General features: G+C 40.7%; 1 protein-coding gene and 1 long non-coding RNA gene across 3 annotated transcripts in view; one reads left to right on the plus strand and one right to left on the minus strand.

The window, feature by feature from the left end:
• Positions 1–4,042: 4,042 nt before the first annotated feature.
• Positions 4,043–17,148, minus strand: LOC306809006. 2 transcript variants are annotated; one of them, XR_013776140.1, is made up of 5 exons: positions 17,076–17,148; positions 14,624–14,894; positions 13,677–13,796; positions 8,947–9,212; positions 4,043–7,166 (listed from the first exon to the last, which is right to left on the minus strand). It is a non-coding gene; the product is annotated as an uncharacterized lncRNA (long non-coding RNA). The 2 variants fall into 2 exon arrangements; XR_013776141.1 differs by lacking the exon at positions 4,043–7,166 and having other exon boundaries at positions 8,887–9,212; positions 17,076–17,146.
• Positions 17,149–17,190: 42 nt separating this feature from the next.
• The window catches only part of MICU2 (mitochondrial calcium uptake 2), a 135,082-nt gene continuing 133,168 nt past the window's right edge, over positions 17,191–19,104 (plus strand). Inside the window, exon 1 of the mRNA XM_079320008.1 lies at positions 17,191–17,439. Within this exon, the coding sequence (XP_079176134.1) occupies positions 17,206–17,439 (234 nt within the window). The 5' untranslated portion in view covers positions 17,191–17,205. The remainder of the gene's footprint in view (positions 17,440–19,104) is intronic.

Raw genomic sequence — 19,104 nt, forward strand, 5'->3', positions numbered from 1 at the left:
TTCATGAAATATAGCTTGTTAGCCACCTAACAGAATTCAGAATTTTTCTTCCTCTCTAAACTTTCCAACTCTAACTCTCACTTGTAATTTCCCATTTTTTGGGGAATCACTGATACCTCTGGAATGATTGTTCCCTCTCATGATTTCTTTAGGTAGGCTAGTGATGAGAAAGTTTCCTGTTTGCTGGTAGTGAATACAGCTGGGTCATTTGGAATACAGTCACTTGGAAACCTCCACTCTCTGCTACAGTTATTATAATCCTTTGCATGCCTGTGTCTGTTTCATTTGCTTAAACGCTATCCAATTACTTTGTTGATAACTAACATATTTTGCATGGCTTTGCCTGATGATTTTCTTAATAATTCTGTTGCTATTTCACCAATAACTCAACAGTATGTAACTGCACTCTGATTCAGTATTGTGAAGGAACAGAAAATAATATAAGCATTTGCTTTAAATAACTATCCTGTATATATATTAATGTGTTGCTTTTGGTTGGCCAAGACAAAAGTATCTCTGACTAGAATCTTGCTTGTTTCCCCTGAATTTACTGCTTTGACAGTAAGAGTGGAGACCCTTCCCTCTTCCACAGGGAGGAAAGGAGGAAAAGCTCTGGAGAAATCAGTGGCTGTGGGGAGCCAAGGGACTGCAAGATTCCTACGTCACTCCCTACAGAGGACTGCCATCTTTTGTTAAAGCCATTTCTCTGTTTGCCCAGTCTGAGTAACTTTACAAAGGAACTGGGCAAAAGGCAAAGGGGGAAGAGAAGGGACCACATTGTACACGCTGCCATCAGTGTAATCTTTTTATATACTGTCGTGAATACCAAAAATATCTTATATAGTGTCCTATTTACTAGGGAAGAATTGGAAATGCCTGTGATGTGTATCTAAGGTATTTCAGATAAGGAGTTTTCTATTCCAGATCTTCGCCATGAACAGCTACAACCTATATTTGCTGTTATGCAGGGAGTTAATGGTAATAGCTGTCTCTTCTAGGTTTAAAATAAGTGAATTCAGGCTTTCCACAGAAGGAAAAAAAAACCTAACAACAGTGGCTCTGAGCTACTATACAGCCCTCAACTCTCCCTGGCTCTGGATCTCAAGGCACTGCTTTTATGAGGGTCACCAACACACTTCTGAGCACAGGCTGTATCTTTATCCCTAGCTGGAATATCTCCTCCCTGTGGAGGAGCAGAACAGAAAAAAGTCTCCATTCCTTTGTCCCCACTGCTTAAAATTCATGCTGGTTCCCACATCCTACCCTTCATTTCTCAGAAAAAAATTGTCAAGGAGATGAAAAGCTCTCTACTAACAAGAATTTGCTTCTCTGCCTTCATAGCTGCTCTTGACAAAAAACAGCTTTCCCACCCTGTTTAGACTTCATCAAAGTCTGCAAACCTGAAATCTGCCATAGGAATTTCAGTCCCCTCCGAGAAGCTGTTATTCCAAGAGAGATTAGAAATTCATCAGAGGGTCTGAAAAACACATCAGCACTGGGAATCCACAACTAGGATTTCATGCCAGAAATAGATGCTGCCTGAACTACTTTGCTTTTTCTAGGCATTGCAGTGAAAGCACTGACAGGCAATGGGAAAATAAACTGTTTGGGAGGTTCCTGTGCTTCCTCTGCATTAAATATTGCTCTAAGTTTGAGGAGGAGAATGGCAATTACTGTCAGGGATTCTCAGGGACTGACTTTATAGCACAACTAAGCATTGAGCACTCACTTCTGCAGATATGGACAAATTGGCTGTGACTACCTTGCCTTTACTGCAGTAGCACTGCAGCCAACAGAACTAAGCTTGCAAATGTTGAGACAGCAGGCAGACATCTAGTATTAAGTATCCTGCTTTTTTTTTTTTTTTTTTAATGGGGCATAGGCTTGTGAAGAAATACATGGCAAAACTGAAGGAAAATTATCTTGCCAAGCCTCATGTTATGCTATTTGTATAAATCTTTGTATGAATAAGCAGAAGGAATTTGCTTGAACTTTCTGGAATTCATACCTTGTATTCTTGTAATCATCTGAGTGCTCCAGCTCTGTACATAGGAACTTGGTTCTGCTGCCCTGCTGGGGGGCTGCTAAGGAGAGTTCTGATACACCAACCTTGTAAGCTTGCTCCCTTCTCTAGACTAGATGTTCTCTGGTTGTGTCTTCCAGTGGAGTGATGGTGATGACACTGCAAACCCTGCTCTTCAAAAAAAAAAAAATGGAGCAAACTCCCACCTTAGTCAAGGCACCACAGCATGACTCCATTGCTGGAGCTTTGACAATTTATATAAATGCAAAAAACAAGCAAATTTGAGTATTTTATTCCCTCAGGTAAAAAATCCCTTTATAGTTCATCACTGCAAACACTCAGAATTTGTGGGCCATTCTCAGTCATAGCTTACATAATTAGGAAGCTGCGGAAGTCATCATAGAAGGACAAATGAAGGCAAAACCCAGGTACACAAAGCACAGGGAGATGAGTCAAAGATCCAAGAACTGCTTAAACATTTACAGAGTCAAGCAGTGAATTTCTGGAAAAACTGTTTGCAGTCCAGGTGCTCAAAATACGTGACTCTCAGCTGTAGAAGTGTGAGGACTGATGCCTTAGTAAATGATCTTGAATAGTCCTCTCTGTAGATTTGATTGTCACTAAATTTTTCCCGCATGCAGTTTTTGGTCCAGTAGTCCCCATATTTTGTTTATAATTTAGGTCATATGCTGCTTTCATAATTTTTTGTCTAGTCATTTAAAGCATCTTTGCACAGTACTCAGACAAGAGCAAATCTTGGGAGTTGTTGTTATATTTTCAATTTTCCTTGGGTTTAAGCAAAGGCTATATAGTGCAGAGTATGAAACACTTCAAATTCACTTTGAAACTTTATTTCAACACTACTCAAAAATTGAGGCATTAGAGTTGTCTATGAATAGTGATAATAAAGCTTATTTTTTAACATTCTTGAAAGGTAAAAATAAATCTTTTTCTATTTAAGACTTTTAAGCAATTTTTAAAGTGATTTTAAAAGTGATATCTAGCACTCGTTCATAACACATACAAATGTCACACTCAAAAAATAACTATACTGGTAACATGCTTTGAAAAGAGTCAGCCTTTTAATAAGGATGTTTTACAAGTGGAGTCTCTCTTCAAGAACAGAGAATCAAAAAACTTCCATTACTGAAATAACTTTAAATTATGCATTTATAAGAGCAAATATTCAAAAAACAGAGCCTAAATTAAGACTGAAAGGCTAAGATTCTCCAAGCTGTTCACTAGTGTCTCTTTTTGGCCAATTACATTCAAAACCTCTGAAGATGCCTTACATGAGTGCTTAGCAAATGAACTGCAGGAAATACTTTGAGAAAATTAGGTTCATTAAGATCTCTTCATAGAATCATGGAATTGTTTAGATTGGAAAAGAACCCTAAGATCATTGAATCCAACCATTAACCCAGCACTGCCACGTCCACCGCCACTAAACCATGTCCCCTAATCACCACACCTACATGACTTTTAAATACCTCCAGGGATGGTGACTCCACAACTTCCCAGGGCAGCCTGTTAAAATGACTGACAACCCTTTCAAAAAATAAATTTTTTCTAGTATCCAGTCTAAACCTACTCCAGAACAACATGAGGCTGTTGTCTTTCATCCTATCGCTTGTTACCCAGCAGAAGAGGCTGACCCCCCCCCCCCCCCCCCCCCCCAGGCTCCCCCTCCTTCCAGGCAGCTGCAGAGTGATGGGGTCCCCCCTGAGCCTCCTTTTCTCCAGGCTGAACACCCCCAGCTCCCTCAGCTGCTCCTCACAGCACTTGTGCTCCAGACCCTTCCCCAGCTCCGTGTCCCTTCTCTGGACACGCTCCAGCCCCTCAGTGTCTTTCTTGCAGTGAGGGGCCCAGAGCTGAGCACAGCATTGGAGCTGTGGCCTCAGCAGTGCCCAGGGCAGGGGGACGGTCACTGCCCTGCTCCTGCTGCCACATCACTGCTGACCCAGGCCAGGATGCCACTGGCCTTCTTGGACACCTGGGCACACCCTGGATCATGTTCAGCTGCTCTCTGCCAGCACCCCCAGATCCTTTTCTGCCAGACAGGTTTCCAGGTACTCTGCCCCTAGTCTATAGTGTTGCACAGGGTTGTTGTGACTCCTCAATGTCTTTAATCATTTATGTCCTAAGTAAGAATAAGGATTTCAGTGCCTGAGGTTCAGTTCCCACTGTTTAAAATTCCTGGCCTCATCTTTTTGTAGTGAGATTACACTTCCATTGATTTGTGGCACTTTTTTCATATGAAAATTTAAAATACTCACTTTACACCACTTCATACCTCCTCAGCCCTTCTGAAAATTATGTCAACCCAGATTAATCACTACAGGTTTCCTATTTCATAGGATACACAGACATCACTAAAGACTTCCTATTTCATGGATATACAGCTATGATCTTTGTTTTAGAGTATTTGGGTAGTCACGGGGTAAATCCTGACAGGTTATGAAGAACAGATATGAACTGCCAAGAAGGCTAATAAGCATACCACTTTTTAATTCATGGTACCTTTTTACTCACAATTCTTAAGCAAACTGAGAAGAAAAGCTGGTGCAGGCAATACAACAGCATGCAATATACACCATGAGACAAAGAACATTCCAAAGTTCAATACTAAATTCTGCCTGTACCTGGCCTTCCCAGCAATTCCTTTCAAGAGTAGCCCTTAGAAAAGCCATTTCTGAGTAGAAGGTAAAATTATATCATTTTTACATCTTTAAACAGCATTTAAGAAGAAATATCACAGATTTTACTCCTTTTCTATTAAACACAGAGCAATCTGACTCCTCCCCTACATTTTTTAGGTGGGCAAAAGCTTGCTATTGTGTGTTTAGGGACTTAGGGCTAACTGTGGCTGCTTTGATTCTCAAGACTTCAGCCACCCTTGTGAGGCTGAAAATGCAAATTCTACTTCTGTCCACTGGCCAAAAATATTCATCAGCAACCTCAAACCTCCTGAGCCAAGATTCCCACAAGCAGCTCCAGTTTCAACTGCTTGATGTTATAGAACTGCATGAGCTTAAGCAGTCTTTCTCCAAGGGAGAATATAAACAGCTCAACTCAAGGTCAGTTATGCTCAAAACATTACAAAACATTAATTCACACTGAGCTGGAAAGGAAAAGCCCCTGACATTGTACTCTTTGAATATATTTACAAACACAGGCATCCTTGCTCTTCCTAATGCTGGTATTTAGAACACATGTAAGTGCTGAAAATCAATATCATTACGTTGCATTTAGAAAAAAGAAGACTGTTCCATCTTCACTGAGAACCAAACTGGTTTGGCTCCACAGACACTAAAGAAGAAAAAGGCAAAATTCCTATCTCATGAGAGATACAGGTCCCAGTCCATCAAAAAACCCCACCAGTTTAGACTGACAGGCAAGGATTTCTCACGCTGCAGAATGCTGTCTCATGCTCTTCGGAGGATTCTGTTCCCAGTCACGACAGCCTGGTTGGTTCCCATCAGTTCCAGCATTTCTATAGTACTGACTGCTGCTGCGTGGCAATTACTGTTGAGTCTGCAGAAACTCATCCAATCTTTTTTTGCTGACAGCATAAGCTATGAGATTACAGCGTCATGTGAACTGTTTTTACCTCTTGTCTTCTGGCATTTGTTTTCTTGCTCATTCCTTATAATTATTGAAAGGTTCTTACCCTTCCTTGCTCCTTTACTTTTTGAGCAAGGTGCAGTCAACTCAATTCAATCATCTTTGATCTCATTTCCAGTTCTGCTCTCAGTACGGAGCTATCTCATCAGCTCCACATTTCACTGCTGCCTTGCCTTTCTTCTTAGTCATGCTTTAATGTGGCTGTTTGATGACTAAAGCAAGAAATACTTACTCATGTACTGTGTCCTCAAGCTCTGAATCACTGAGCATTTAGCACAAAATTCTAGCATTTTGCTCTTAAGAATAATACCCAGAGACTTTGCAGTGGGTATTATGACATTTTGTGTTCCTATCTATCTATTAAAAGCTCTTCTTCTGTAACAATAAGACCCTCTTCAACTTTTTTTACTAAATTTGTCATCCTTAAACTGTGAGACTTCTCAACTGTCTGTAAAACAGAGACTAAAAGAATATGGAATTCTAGAGCAAAACCCTGTATCTTCATACCAGCTACAGCCCCTGTGCCATAACCTCTTTATCAAAACTACCTTCAGCACCAAGAACTCTGAATTGTAGCACAGACATCTTCTGAAATGCCAGAGGCTAAAATCCTCCTCCTCCTCCCACTCATGTCATGAGCATTCTCAGCTGTGGAGGGTTAAAGCTACAACAGAGCCAGATGAACAGCTGACTTACTGTGTTCTGTCAATGATGTACCACATCCACACAGAGACAATCCCCATAGCACAAAGTAGTCACTAGAAATGCTCAAACCTCAAGCTCTTCCTTTAATTATGCTTTTCAGTATTACGTAAAATTTCAGTAATATTAAAAAATTTTCTTTCTTTGTATTTGTGTGACCATTATTCTCAGTGATATCTAAGTGGCTGTACCTTCAGGAGAGGAATCTTCTATGATATATTGGTTCTCTGGAATAAACTTCTTTTTTATCCCTGTTTATCCTTTTGCTGGTTTTAGTACAGCCAACAGTCTTTAACAGATGATGGACCAAAAAGAAATATAACTTCAGATTTTATATATCTGAAAGTCTGTAGAAGTCCCTAGGAAAAACTAAAACTCTGCTTCAGTTTAAATTGCGTACACAAAGACAAAAGACAGCACCTTTGGGAATTAATAATCTCCACAATACAAATGCAACTAATGTAATCCCAAAATAACAGACTGTCTTACCATATATTGATAAATTAAACATAATCTGTGCCACAAACTTGTTTAAGAGAGTAGGGGCACCAACTCAGAGAAGACTAGCAGTCTTTCAGAGGAGACTAACATGAGCTACAAGGAAGAGACATCATTTTTTGGGTTTCTGTTGGATTGGTTTTGAACAGGCATTTTATTCAGCACTTCCTGACATGAAACCTTGATCCAGAAGCCTTCCAAGCACAAATCTCATCCAGAATTCAGCAGAAATTTGGTGGATGCAGAAATCATGGGATTACGTCTGGTACACCGTGGACAGTGGCAAGTGCTCATACATGCACATAAACAGCAGCATGTCCTTTCTAATAGAAATGTGGAGATTTGTAGACAGACTTGCAGGGCTACATTACAAAGTCACACTGTAAGTCACTGAAAAATCTAAAAAAGAGAACACTCTTTCCCCTGAATTGAAGCTTTGGCCTGGGGTTCTAACCCTCATTTCAGTTTGTGACATATAAAAGCTACAGATAAAGACAAACAGAATTTCTCTTCCTCCTCTCATCATTGTAACACTCTTGATCACAACATTCTTAGATATTTTTCAGGCTGCTAATTCAATGCCCACAGGCAATTCTGCTCTTTCCTCTTCAAACACATTTTTAATGTTATCCCATCTGAAATTCAAGTCTGGTAAATATAATAAATTTGATTATAACTTAGATTCTCTAGTTATTAAAGTAGCTTATTTTCAGAAACCATGCTGAATCTAAAGGAGAAAAAGCAGCAAATTATACCTGACAGCTTTAATACGTTTATAACTATATGAATAAAAGATGTGATTCATCACAGATAATAAGTCTTGCAAAAACTTTGGGTGAGCTGAGAAAATAAAGCTACCAGCTCTGCAAAACTACTTATAATTTATAATTATTCAAGTGGTGGGGAAAATGTGGTAGATTCTAAAGACTACAAAGTGGTCATAATTCCATTAAATTTGCTCTTGCAGAATTTGACTTTTTGTGTAAAACCACAGCAGTAATTTTTACTTTCATAATTGCTAATGTAAGACCAGGTATGGAGAAATGAGACAAGACACCTTTTGTGAGTAAACATCTTGCCATTCTCTGATTTGACAGAGGACAGTATAAACCCTCAGTTTGTATTCACAAGCCTAACACACAGTATTATTCATTACACTAGAGTTGTGTTTTGTACAGTATCAGTACTGTACAGGATGCACAGGCAAAGGCAGGACAGATGACTTTAACATCTAAACCCATTTCTGTGGAACATTTGTTCTGGCTAACCTGTTTCTAAGGGTAGGGGATGAAGGTGATGAATAAGGCAGATTAAGTTTTAGGCCATCAAGTGTATGTAGAAGTACAAAAGATAAGTTTTGGCATTTTTTCTTTCATCTTCTTGTTACTTGCTTTTATTGGACCATAGTTTGTTCTATCTCTTCAGAATGTAAATTACAAAAATTAGAATCAGTGGAGTTATAGCTGGGAAAATTTAAAAACTACATGTAAGGTAGATGTAAGAAAGTGATGAGTAGTAGCATCAGACATCCTTAGATTTAAAATCAAATGTGAATGCCAAAAGTTTGGTAATGCAGAAATTTTTATTTTATATTTTTAAATTTGCAAAGATCATCCAAAAAACTGTCCAAATAAAGCAATATTTGCAGAAAATATGTTACAGATAGCACCTGTCTCCAGGGATTATTTCCAGCTCTGTCACTGCCTTGTTGTAAGACCTTAGTCATTCCAGCCTAATGTGTTCCATAGTACAAAAAAGAAAGTCATCAACCTGTAGTGACCCTCCACAGATGCTGTAATACCTAGTTCTTGATAAGGTAACCTGACCCTTCAGAGCAGCAGAGCCCCCTGTTGCTCTCCCTGCAGGGATTCTGGTATCATCCCATCTGCCAGTGGCAGTTGAGTTTCTGGCCATCAGCAAGTAAACCTAGCTGCTGAATACAGCAATACTACATATAATAAAACAGAGATTATATAAAAAGAGATTGGGGAGGAGAGTACACTAAAAGGAGAAGACAAAAGGGCTTCCATGGGTGTTAACAAAAACTGCTAGCCTACAATTTATTCATAACATAATAATGCAATACTTATTCCTCAAACTTGCCTTCCACTTTGTCCTTCCAGGTCTGACAAGAGAAGTGGGCTCTTTGGGTGCTGAGATGCTATCAGCACTGACAGACCACTGTCGTGGGTAGACTGGGGTAATGCCACACCATGGATAATCCCTGCAGGTTACCAACAGACTCTTTTGGTCCTCAGTGATTCACTGGTGCCAGCTTCTGGAGCTTCTCGGGGCTTACGGAGTGGGATGCTCCTGACTGACTGACCTAAGGTCCTCTGAGTCAAAATGGCAGTTTCTCTTGCTGCTGTGGAGAACAATAAATAGCTTGTTGTCATCAGTCACCCCCTCCCTTCTCACAGAACCCCACCCACCTAAACTCAGGGGCAATCTAGCATGGCATGCTGAGTATTCCTAAATGCCTTCAACTACCACAGGCAAGTAGGCAGGTATCCTCTGGAACACTGGATAATCTGCTTTTGTGAGCTCTCTACAATGTCTCTCTGCAGAAGCCTGAACTGACAGAAAACATTTTTTTTTTTTCATGTAAATCAAGACACAAAAAAGACATAAATTGCAGTGCTCCCAAATACAGATGTTCATAAGCCTAGTAAAAAGTTAGTGCACAGGGAAGAAGTGAGGATATCACGACTTCTTCCATGGAACATTCTTCCCAGTTACACCTTGAAGTAACACATCATTGTTTTCATCTGTCATCAGGGTGGCACCCCATAATCAAACTCTGACTATCTCCTTTGTTGCCAACTTTTCCAGCATATGTGCCCAGCAAATTTGATATGTAGTTCCTTTCCAAGAATCTCTACAGAGCTAAACACAGTAAAGAAAAGCAGTATACAATGTAGACATTGCTGCACAAAAATTCTCTCTGTTCTCCTCACAGTCAGAAAGACTGATATGGGCATTTCTTTGCTTGAGATTCAACTGAGCTATTTCAACATTTATCTTGGGATAAAACATATCATGCCAGAGATTAATACTTACCCCATTAACAAGAGCATAATGTGATATATTCAGATACAGCCTATACGTAGACATCTATTTTTGGTGGGATGAACCTTACCCCTGTCTTACACACCTCTGCCCTTTTACACAAACCTCCTTTAGTCCCACCAGTCTCCCCTCTTACTCAGAAATGAAGTTATGGCTGATTTGCTGTGGATCCTCTGGACTACTTCAACTAAATTTCTCCATTATAGACCAGCCACAGAGAGACTACACCTAAGCTGCAGGAACATGAGATCCATAAACAATATAAATGCCATGTGAGCAGGAGATTCCTTAAGCCTTGTGAACATGAGACAGTCTGTGTATCTCAACTTTTTGCTCTTGTTATAGCTTATGCATTCTTGGACACATGCAATTCAGGTATTCCAGAATACCAACTCCCTCATGTTCCCTCAAGACCTTTCCCTTCTCTAGAAAAAGGTTATGTAATTACTTGGAAATCCTCTCTGGGTGTACTCAGCAAAACAGCTCCTGCGTGACTTGTGCCAAATGGGAACTGTCAACTTTATCCATAGCTTTGTCAGGGATTTTTATTAGTGCCATTATTACTGTGTCTTTGTGAGTGGATCTAACAATAGCTTTTGATGCAGCTACAGACTGAGGATCCCTCACCAGTGAATATACCAAGACTGCCCACAACACTCACACAAATAGCAAAGCTGTTTTTCAGCTCTGCAAGTGCCAAATGCAGACACCTATGGAAAAAGATTCTGCTGACTACAATGAATTTCATATTAGGACTTCCAACTTTTTATGGATTGCAGAATCTTTTACAGTGATGCTGTGTCTACCATACACTTGTTCTATTAGGTTAGATAATACTAAACAACTAAACACATACATTGAAAATAATCATGCCTTTCCCCCACTTACATAAAAATAGGTGCAATCACAGCTCATAAACAGAATTCTGAGCAAAAGAAGAAAACGCTGTTTGAAATAATGGAATACATTACAGAAAACAGTAATTTAGAGTTTTATTATTCCTTTCTTTTTTACAGAAATAATTATATACACTCCACCATGTTCAGTAGTATTAAGGATGTGATAACTAAAGTAACTTCCATTAATAAATCACAGTAGCAGTACAACATGTTATTAATAGTTGCTTTAGAGCGGTCTGGGAAAAGAAACAAGAAATAAATATATGATGCTGCTTCTACTTCAACATTTCCAGAAAACATATATTTTAAAAATATTTTACAGGTTACAATACTGATAATTCTATAATTGTTTCTTTGGTAATACTGTGAAGTAATGCCTTGCCATCTTTATAGTATTTTTTGAACTACATAATAATAATTATTTTAAATTATATCAGTCTCAGTCACATTGCACTTAAAAATATAAAGTCAGAGTTCCTAATAAATCCTTCTGGTTTTTCAAGTAACACAGATAAAATTGCTAATCTTGACATGTTTTATTGTACCCTTATGCACAATTTCTATCCCTCTCTTTTTAAGTACAGAATCTATACAGCAGAAAGTCTTAGGCAATCTTAACTATAGTTTTTGCTGCCAACTCTTCCTATAAAACTCAGGGTGAAATACTAGTATAATTAAAATTGATTGCAATGCTCACACTGATTTCAGAGAATGAAGGAAAAGAGAAGAACCACTCCCTGAAATACAACAAGATCCCAGCAACACAATTCCATATTTACATAGGAAGCACTGGGAATAAGATTTCAGGAAGTCCTATGAATAATATTTTATAGGTAAAATACACATAAAAATGTGCATATATTTGTATGTATATAAAAATACAGGTTAAATATCAAAATGGTAGGATTTCAGATATAGGGTTCTCTTTTAATCAGTGCTAGCAGCACTGCAGAAGAATGAAAGGGAAGAAAAATGAAGAATAACTTATTCAGCTGACGAAAATATAACCACTAAAACAAGCACTGTAATTCCATTACTTAAAATGCTTTCAGGGGACCTCTATTATTGTTGCAAAAGTGCCATGGGATCTTATCATTTAAAGATAAAACAGCAGTTGAACTACAGTTCTCATCTAATAGCAAGAAAGTCCCCAGTCTTCAAAGATTTATGAATACAGTTAATTTTATGCAGTCAAAGTAGTCTGGGTTCAGACTACAGAATTTTTCAAAATGCTTAAAATTAGGCATAATATATGCAACTTGTCACAGAATTGAGATCTTAGCCTTACTTGGAAAGTAATGGCAAATATACTATTCAAATTTTAAAAATAAATATTCCTTCACAAGAGTACCACTTTTGATCTGCCTTTTGTATTCACATTAGCACTTAAGCAATCTGTGTACCATTTCTTTAATAATTGAAATATTTATCCCAAAAAGGTCACTGCCAACTTAGAAACCGTATTTTAAAATCTTTCCAATTCTATTACTGCCATCTTCTCAAATATTTTTTTTAAAGTAAGAACTTTGCTTTCAACTTTTTTCTCTGATTTTCAACTTAACTTAAAAAAAAGTAATTCTGAAGTTTGAGTTTTGAGTTTGTTTTTCAGCTAGCTACACACAGAGTGTGGGAAGACAGCGTGTTAGAAAGGTCAATATAAATGAATGCTATGAGAGGTATTTGGGGACAAATATCTTAGATAAATTTTAATTCTTTTCCTTTTAAATGCACTCTATCATGATAAGCTTTCAAGTAACTTTAGCAAGTTGAAAATATTTGAAGATAAGCTATATTTATAGTGTAGCTCCTAACTACAAAGATTGCTGTGAACTCTTATTTATGAGCTGAATAGTGTTATCTAGCCACAAAATGCTCACATTTATTTTCAGTTTTACTAGTGGATGAATGCTGACTGTCTGGAAACTAGTTCCATTTCCATCATCTCCAAAGCATACAAAACAACTGAACTTTTTGTAAACTAACAGCTTAAAAGATTCTTCATCCAAGGAAGGTAATTCAGATTCCTTGAAATTAATGTCTCCTCTATTTGTTGTTTGGTTGTTTTGGTTTTTTTTTCTTGTGGAGGAGGGATGGCTAGAAATTATGAAAATAGTTAAGGTTGAACAGGGCTCTGAGCCACCTGACCTAGCTGAAGATGATTCTGCTCACTTGAGGGAGGTGGACTAGATGACCTTGAAAGGTTGTAACTATTCTATAAATAACAGTCATACAAAGCAGTTTTGGAAATCCCTGAAGTCAACTTCTAGCCTTCACCATGAAGACCTTGGTACAGGACTATTGAGCCTCTGGATAGGGACCAAAGTATCAGGTGGCTAAACTTTAATGACTGTCCAGTTCTGTCCAATTACCCTGTACTTTTTTAAGTGTACTAAAAACATTTTGTGTTACTGCTTTTTGGAAAACTTGTCTTCCCTGTGCTTACATCCTCAGCTGCTTCAGCGTGCTTGGCATGTAATAATAGGCAAACCAATTGTTCTCATGTTTGCTAAAGTAAAACAGAAGCAATATTTCTAAGACACCATATAAGTTTGAAGAGGATAAAGAAGGTCTGGCTATATGAAACCTTCCAGTTCAATATTCTGTCTGACATTTGGCAAAATATAATCTTACAATCCAGTTCTTTACTTACAAAATCAAGCAGTGATATTTGTTGTCTTTCCATTAGCTTGTCTGTTCAGCTCTGCCAGAAACTATCAAAACACTGCTAGCACACTGCACAGCCTACTAAAATCTCACATTTGGTTGGAGCTTGCTGTCATATATACTTATGTTAAATAAGTCAGACCAACCCCCACGCTATTTCTTGTGAAGATGGCTGGCAGCTTCCCCCTTCAGCTTACACACAGCTGATCACTGCCTTCCCCTATCCAGTTTATGCAGCATTTGAAGTCCAGGAAGACAGACAAGCATGATGGGTGGCCTTCAGACTAACTGACTGAATCCAGCTCTCAACTCTTATTCTCTAAGAAAGGGTTTAGACAGAATGTAACAGGAGTTAATTTAAGCTGTTCCAAGAGTAAATGAATGCTGGCACTAAGCCTAATGCTCTTGAGGGGATTGGAGCTCTAGTAGAGAGTGAATCCCTCTTGGAACTTGGCCTAACGCTCTTAAAAGACACTGAGACGTGGAAGTGGACTTTCAGGCATGAGGAGATATATGTTTACTTTGCTTTTTTGTTTTTGTTTTTTTTTTTTTTTTACTTTGTAACAAAACTTAAAAGAAATAAGTTTCTGCCAAATATGATTTCCTAAGAATGACAGGATTCATAAGGATTTTGTTTCATGGTAGTTGTTTTTGTCTTTTGATGTGACTTTATATTCTATTCATTATGCCAAATGAAAGACTAAGAAAAGACTGCATTTAAGCATTGTTACATAACTATTCAACGGGACACTGAATCATAAAGAAAAACTACATTTTAAACATTTCAGAAAACATTTTATTAGTATTTTCATTTCCTTTTCCAAATTTTCAGCAATGCAAACACCTCTAGTACAAAGTCTGATGTCACCACACAGAAAGCATTTTTTAAAAAGCAGGCATGACATCTTGCTAAATGTAATGATTTATGCTTACAAGAGCAAGGTAGAACAAACTCAGGTAACATTTTAGTTAGCTGCAGCTGATGACATTTGTCACCACATAACTCAATTTGTCTGGTGAAACTTGTATTATATCTACCAGACTGTCAGCATCATTTCTACAAACCACAGAGATCTTTGCTTTCTGTCATAAACTACCCTGCAGTGATCCTGCATGGGGTGCAACAGAACTGTGCCTGACTCACCAGGAGTTTTCTCTTTAGAGAGCTGTTTAAGGTGTGTGTTCTAGCACTCACACCTGTACCAGCACAGTGACAGCAGCACAGCTGTGAGCAGCACAAATGCAGCAGCAGCTTCGTATTCCGGGACCCTGCGCCCAGGAGGTGAATTTACTGCAGAGAGAGAAGGGGTGGCTAAGGACACTCAACTCGCCCATCAGCATTGCGTGCTTGCAGCCATATGAGGACAGCTCTCCACTCACACTGCAGTTGTATCTGTTCCAGGCAGCAATGCCATCTGAGGAAAGACAAATGACCTAGTTGTTTTTACTTAAAGAAAAACTGGAGATGCCTGTCAGAACAAGGAATTAAACCTCCTTGCCTGTGCTGTGGTCGTGTGCTCAACATCAAGGGATTTGGCATTCAGAAATCAAATCTCTCAGCCATCCTTTACAAGATGTTTCTAAGATGCTGCCAGCACTCATGAAGTGCTTGCTATTGGCTTACACAAAAAATAAAGTATTTTTAAGGCATTTGTACAAATACTATGTGCCAAACTATAACATTGGGATGGAAAATATTTTGTCTAGAGGGAAACAGAAATAGGCAATAGGAATTTCCTGCAAGTTTTACAGAAGTGGGATTTTGCAGTGTGTTTGAGTAAAATAATTCACAGATTTTGCTTCTATGCTTTATATTGGGATTAAAAATCTTTTCCCATAGGAGTTAGTTTCTAGGACTCTGGGAATAGGAAAAAGCTTTTGCGATGTACATTACCATGCAGAGATGGAAACCATTCACCCTGCACGTTGCACTGGGTGATTCTGCAATCAGCAGCCATTTGTGTGCCCCAGAGAGGGTGTTTTTGAAGGGTTTGTACCCTGTTAAGGACTAGGGTCCTGAGATTCCTGAAGATGTCTCGAACACTTCACAGAATGACACTCAGTGAACAACACATGCTAAAAGACAACTGTATAAATTCTGAGATGCCATTAGTTAAATGGCATCTGAAATTATGCTTTATGAATGAACTGAATTCATTGCTCTCAATTCATGCCAGGAAAGGAAAGTGAAGTAAAATTACTTTGGTGGCACTGATGGATGATCACCTTTTGTCAGTGGATAGAGGGCAAAAAAGCATTTCCATGTTTCAGAGCCTGTACCAGAATATTTGTAATGTTGACAACACAGTACTGGCTGGTGGATCAGAAAGAGGTGGCAGATACAGTTTGCTAAAACAGACTGGGTACTTTCTGAAGGCCCTCAACCAAAGTAATAGAAAATTGCAGCTGTTTTCTCAGCAGTTTTTCTCCACACTCTCATAATATGGATACCAGTACTTCCAACATACAAATCACATTTTACTTACTCTCTGCTTTACGTCATATGACCTTAGCATTAGTTCCCAGATGGCCCAAGTTTTGAATGTGATCAACTAACTAATGTTTGAGTGTAACCAACCAAGACCTAAGAGCTTTGGTAAAACTACGGCAGTGAGAAAAAAAAAAAAAAGCCACTCTGAAGCATTCACAGTGAGTCTTTAGGCACAAGTGTTACTGCTAACCAAGTCATTCTGTAATGCTTCTCAGTTAACATCTCTGCCATGACAATTTCTGTAAACTCATCTTCTGTCATCTGTATTTCATGAGAAACTGCTCCTTGAAAGGATATTCTAAAGTTGCTCATGCTTTTGTTGTTTTGGATCTGGATCACACATTGAGTAACACAACCATATGGGCCATCAACGCCTTCACATATCAGCACCGGATCAGTCAGCCCCGCTTGTGTGAGCTCACCTAACCTGCCTGGCTCAGTGTCCCGCTCGTGATCCACTGCTCCTCATGTCTCAGCAGTGCGAGTCTTTCCTGGGAGAAGTCACATCAGTGAAGGAGGTGAAGCTGAGCTCTGTGAGATACACACGGGGGTGGCCGGAGCATCCCTGGGGCAGCAGGCCCGCTTCAAGGGTCGCCACTTTTCACTCCCTACAGTACAGGCCAGGCTTTCCGTGCCCCCTCCCCTGACAGAACCCAACACCCGGCCCTGCCCTGGTCGCCTTCCCTCCCCAGCAGGAGGAACCCCTGTCTCCCCGCGGAGAGGCCCTGCCGCCCGCCCTCCCCTGGGCCCGGGACGGAGGGAGCGGGCGCACTCCGCCTGCGCTACAGAAACAGGGCATCAGCTAGGATGGAAAGCCTTCTGGGATCATGGAATTCAACCTGTGGGCCAACACTGACATGTCAACCAGACCACGGCACTGAGTGCCACATCCAGTCTTTCCTTAAACACGTCCAGGGACGCTGACTCCACCACCTCCCTGGGGAGCCTATTCCAATGTCTAACCACCCTTGCTGCGAAGAAATTCCTCCTAACGCCAACCTAAACCTCCCCTGGCACAGCTTGAGACTATGTCCTCTCGTCCTGTCGCTTGTTGCGTGGGAGAAGAGGCCGACCCCCGCCTGGCCACACGCTCCTTCCAGGTTACCTCTCTGCCAGCTCCGTCCCCTCCGGTTCTCGGGCGGCGCCGCTCCCGCCGGCCGAGCGGAGCCGGGGCGAACCCGGCAGGACCGGGCCGGAGCCGCCCCCGCCCCGCGGCCTCGGGCCCGGCACTGCGCATGCGCGGCGCGGCCGCCGCGGCGCTTTCCGGGAAGATGTCGGTGGCGTGGAGAGCGGCGGTGGCGGCGGCCGCCCGAGCCCCGCTGCGGGGGCGGCTCGCCGGGATGCGGCCCCCGCGCAGCCAGCGCCGCCCGCCCGCGTGGGGAGCTGCCGCCGCCGCCGCTGCTCTGGCCGGGGGAGGCTGCCTGGCGGCGTGTTACGGCGGGCGCGTGTTCCCCACGGTCCTGGCTCAGGTAAGGCAGCAGCATCCCCGCTCCCGGCGGCGGGCAGGGCTGGGCGGGGAGCCGGGCCGGGGCGGCTGTCGGCGGCCGGCGGGCGGGTCGGGGTCCGCGGTGGTCAGAGCCCGTCGTGAGGCGGACTTGGAGCCCTGCTGGCCCCGGTGCTCTGTCAGGTAATGCGCTTCGCCGGCCCCCTTGGCATCAGCGGCGTGACACTCGGGCTGGGCAGCCTCGCCGCACGGACGGGGACTCCTCCGTTCCCCGCAGCCGGAGAAGGCAGGGTTTGCCTTAGCGCTTCCCCTCTCCCCTTGACAGCCCTGCTCGTGCAGAACGATGGACCTGTGTGGTTTGCACAGACACACGGCCTGTAGTGAGCTCCGCGATCTGCTGGTAACTTTCAGGGGAAACTTACGCGATGTAAGTTTTCTCCTCAGGTGCTGTTAGAGAGTCATACGCATTTGTATGACAGTCATACAGTCTGTCTTTAAAAAAAAAAAATATCACGGAAGTATTACTTTTGTAGTTCATATTTTGTCTGAAATGCATCACACAGAATGATTTTCTCTTACTATGTCCAAAATGTGTTCGCTGGATGCTAAAATGCGATTTACCTTGGAGTATCAGGGCACACTCAGGGTGCTCACGGACAGATCGTTATTGTTTATAAAATTATCTTTGTTAACTTCATCCTTTCCATGGAGGCAGTGAGCTTTTTCCTGTTCTTCCTTCAGATAATAAGTTTTGTCAATTAGAGTTGGTTTGTTACTTCAAAGCTGGAAGACCCGAATGCTTTGTAGGCCATAGGGCTTAGGTGTGATGGGGGGAGAGGTCAGCCCATACTTGCAGTGCCATTCATCTACTTATATCTAAGAATTTTTGGAAGTATTCAACACTTTGTGTGCCTTGATGTCTTATCTCTTAACAGTTATTAAACAGGTTGAACTACAAGCAGATAAATAGCAACCTTTATTCTTGAGGACAACGTTTATTCTTGAGAACAATCTTTATTTCTGAGTCAAGAACAAAGAATTACTTTTTAAGTACTTTTCTTAATATTGTCATCTTCATTTTAGAAAATACCTAAGCTACATCTTATTAGAGAAGCATTTTTTTTGAGTAGATTATCTAGTAGTCCTGATTCCTTGGACAGCACATATTAAACTTTAATTTATTGTATCTGTCTCCTAGGGAGGAAAGTATCCAGTACACAGCAGATATCCCACTGAAAATGTATCTGCTTGTTGTGCTTACATTTAATTATGAGAAGTTTTAAAGCAGCATCACATTATTTTTCAGAAATCCTGTAACTGAGACCAATTTAATTTATGCATGTAACTCTGGCTTAAGTTGATGTGTGTGTAGGTATATATAAAAGTGTTAAATGTGGGAAGTGATCAGTTTTAAAAGGTGTTGAGTGAAGGGATCTCACTCTGGTGCTGATGTGTTCTCAAGGAGTAGCTTCCATGTACTGCATGGTCAGTCCTACAAGTACACTTTTAATAATTCTCAGGAGGCAGTCCAAAAGTCTAGGACTTACTTAACTGACTTGGTTTTGGAGATGGTAAATTGCTGGATTCTTCAAATATTTATTCAATTAGAACTTTCCAGTTTTCCAGTAAAATAATTGTTCAAGAAGCTAATTCTCCATACATACTGTACTCCAATTGCTGCAGGTAATGC

This window comes from Erithacus rubecula (assembly GCF_903797595.1).
Source record: "Erithacus rubecula genome assembly, chromosome: 1".
In the NCBI taxonomy this organism is placed as follows: domain Eukaryota; kingdom Metazoa; phylum Chordata; class Aves; order Passeriformes; family Muscicapidae; genus Erithacus; species Erithacus rubecula.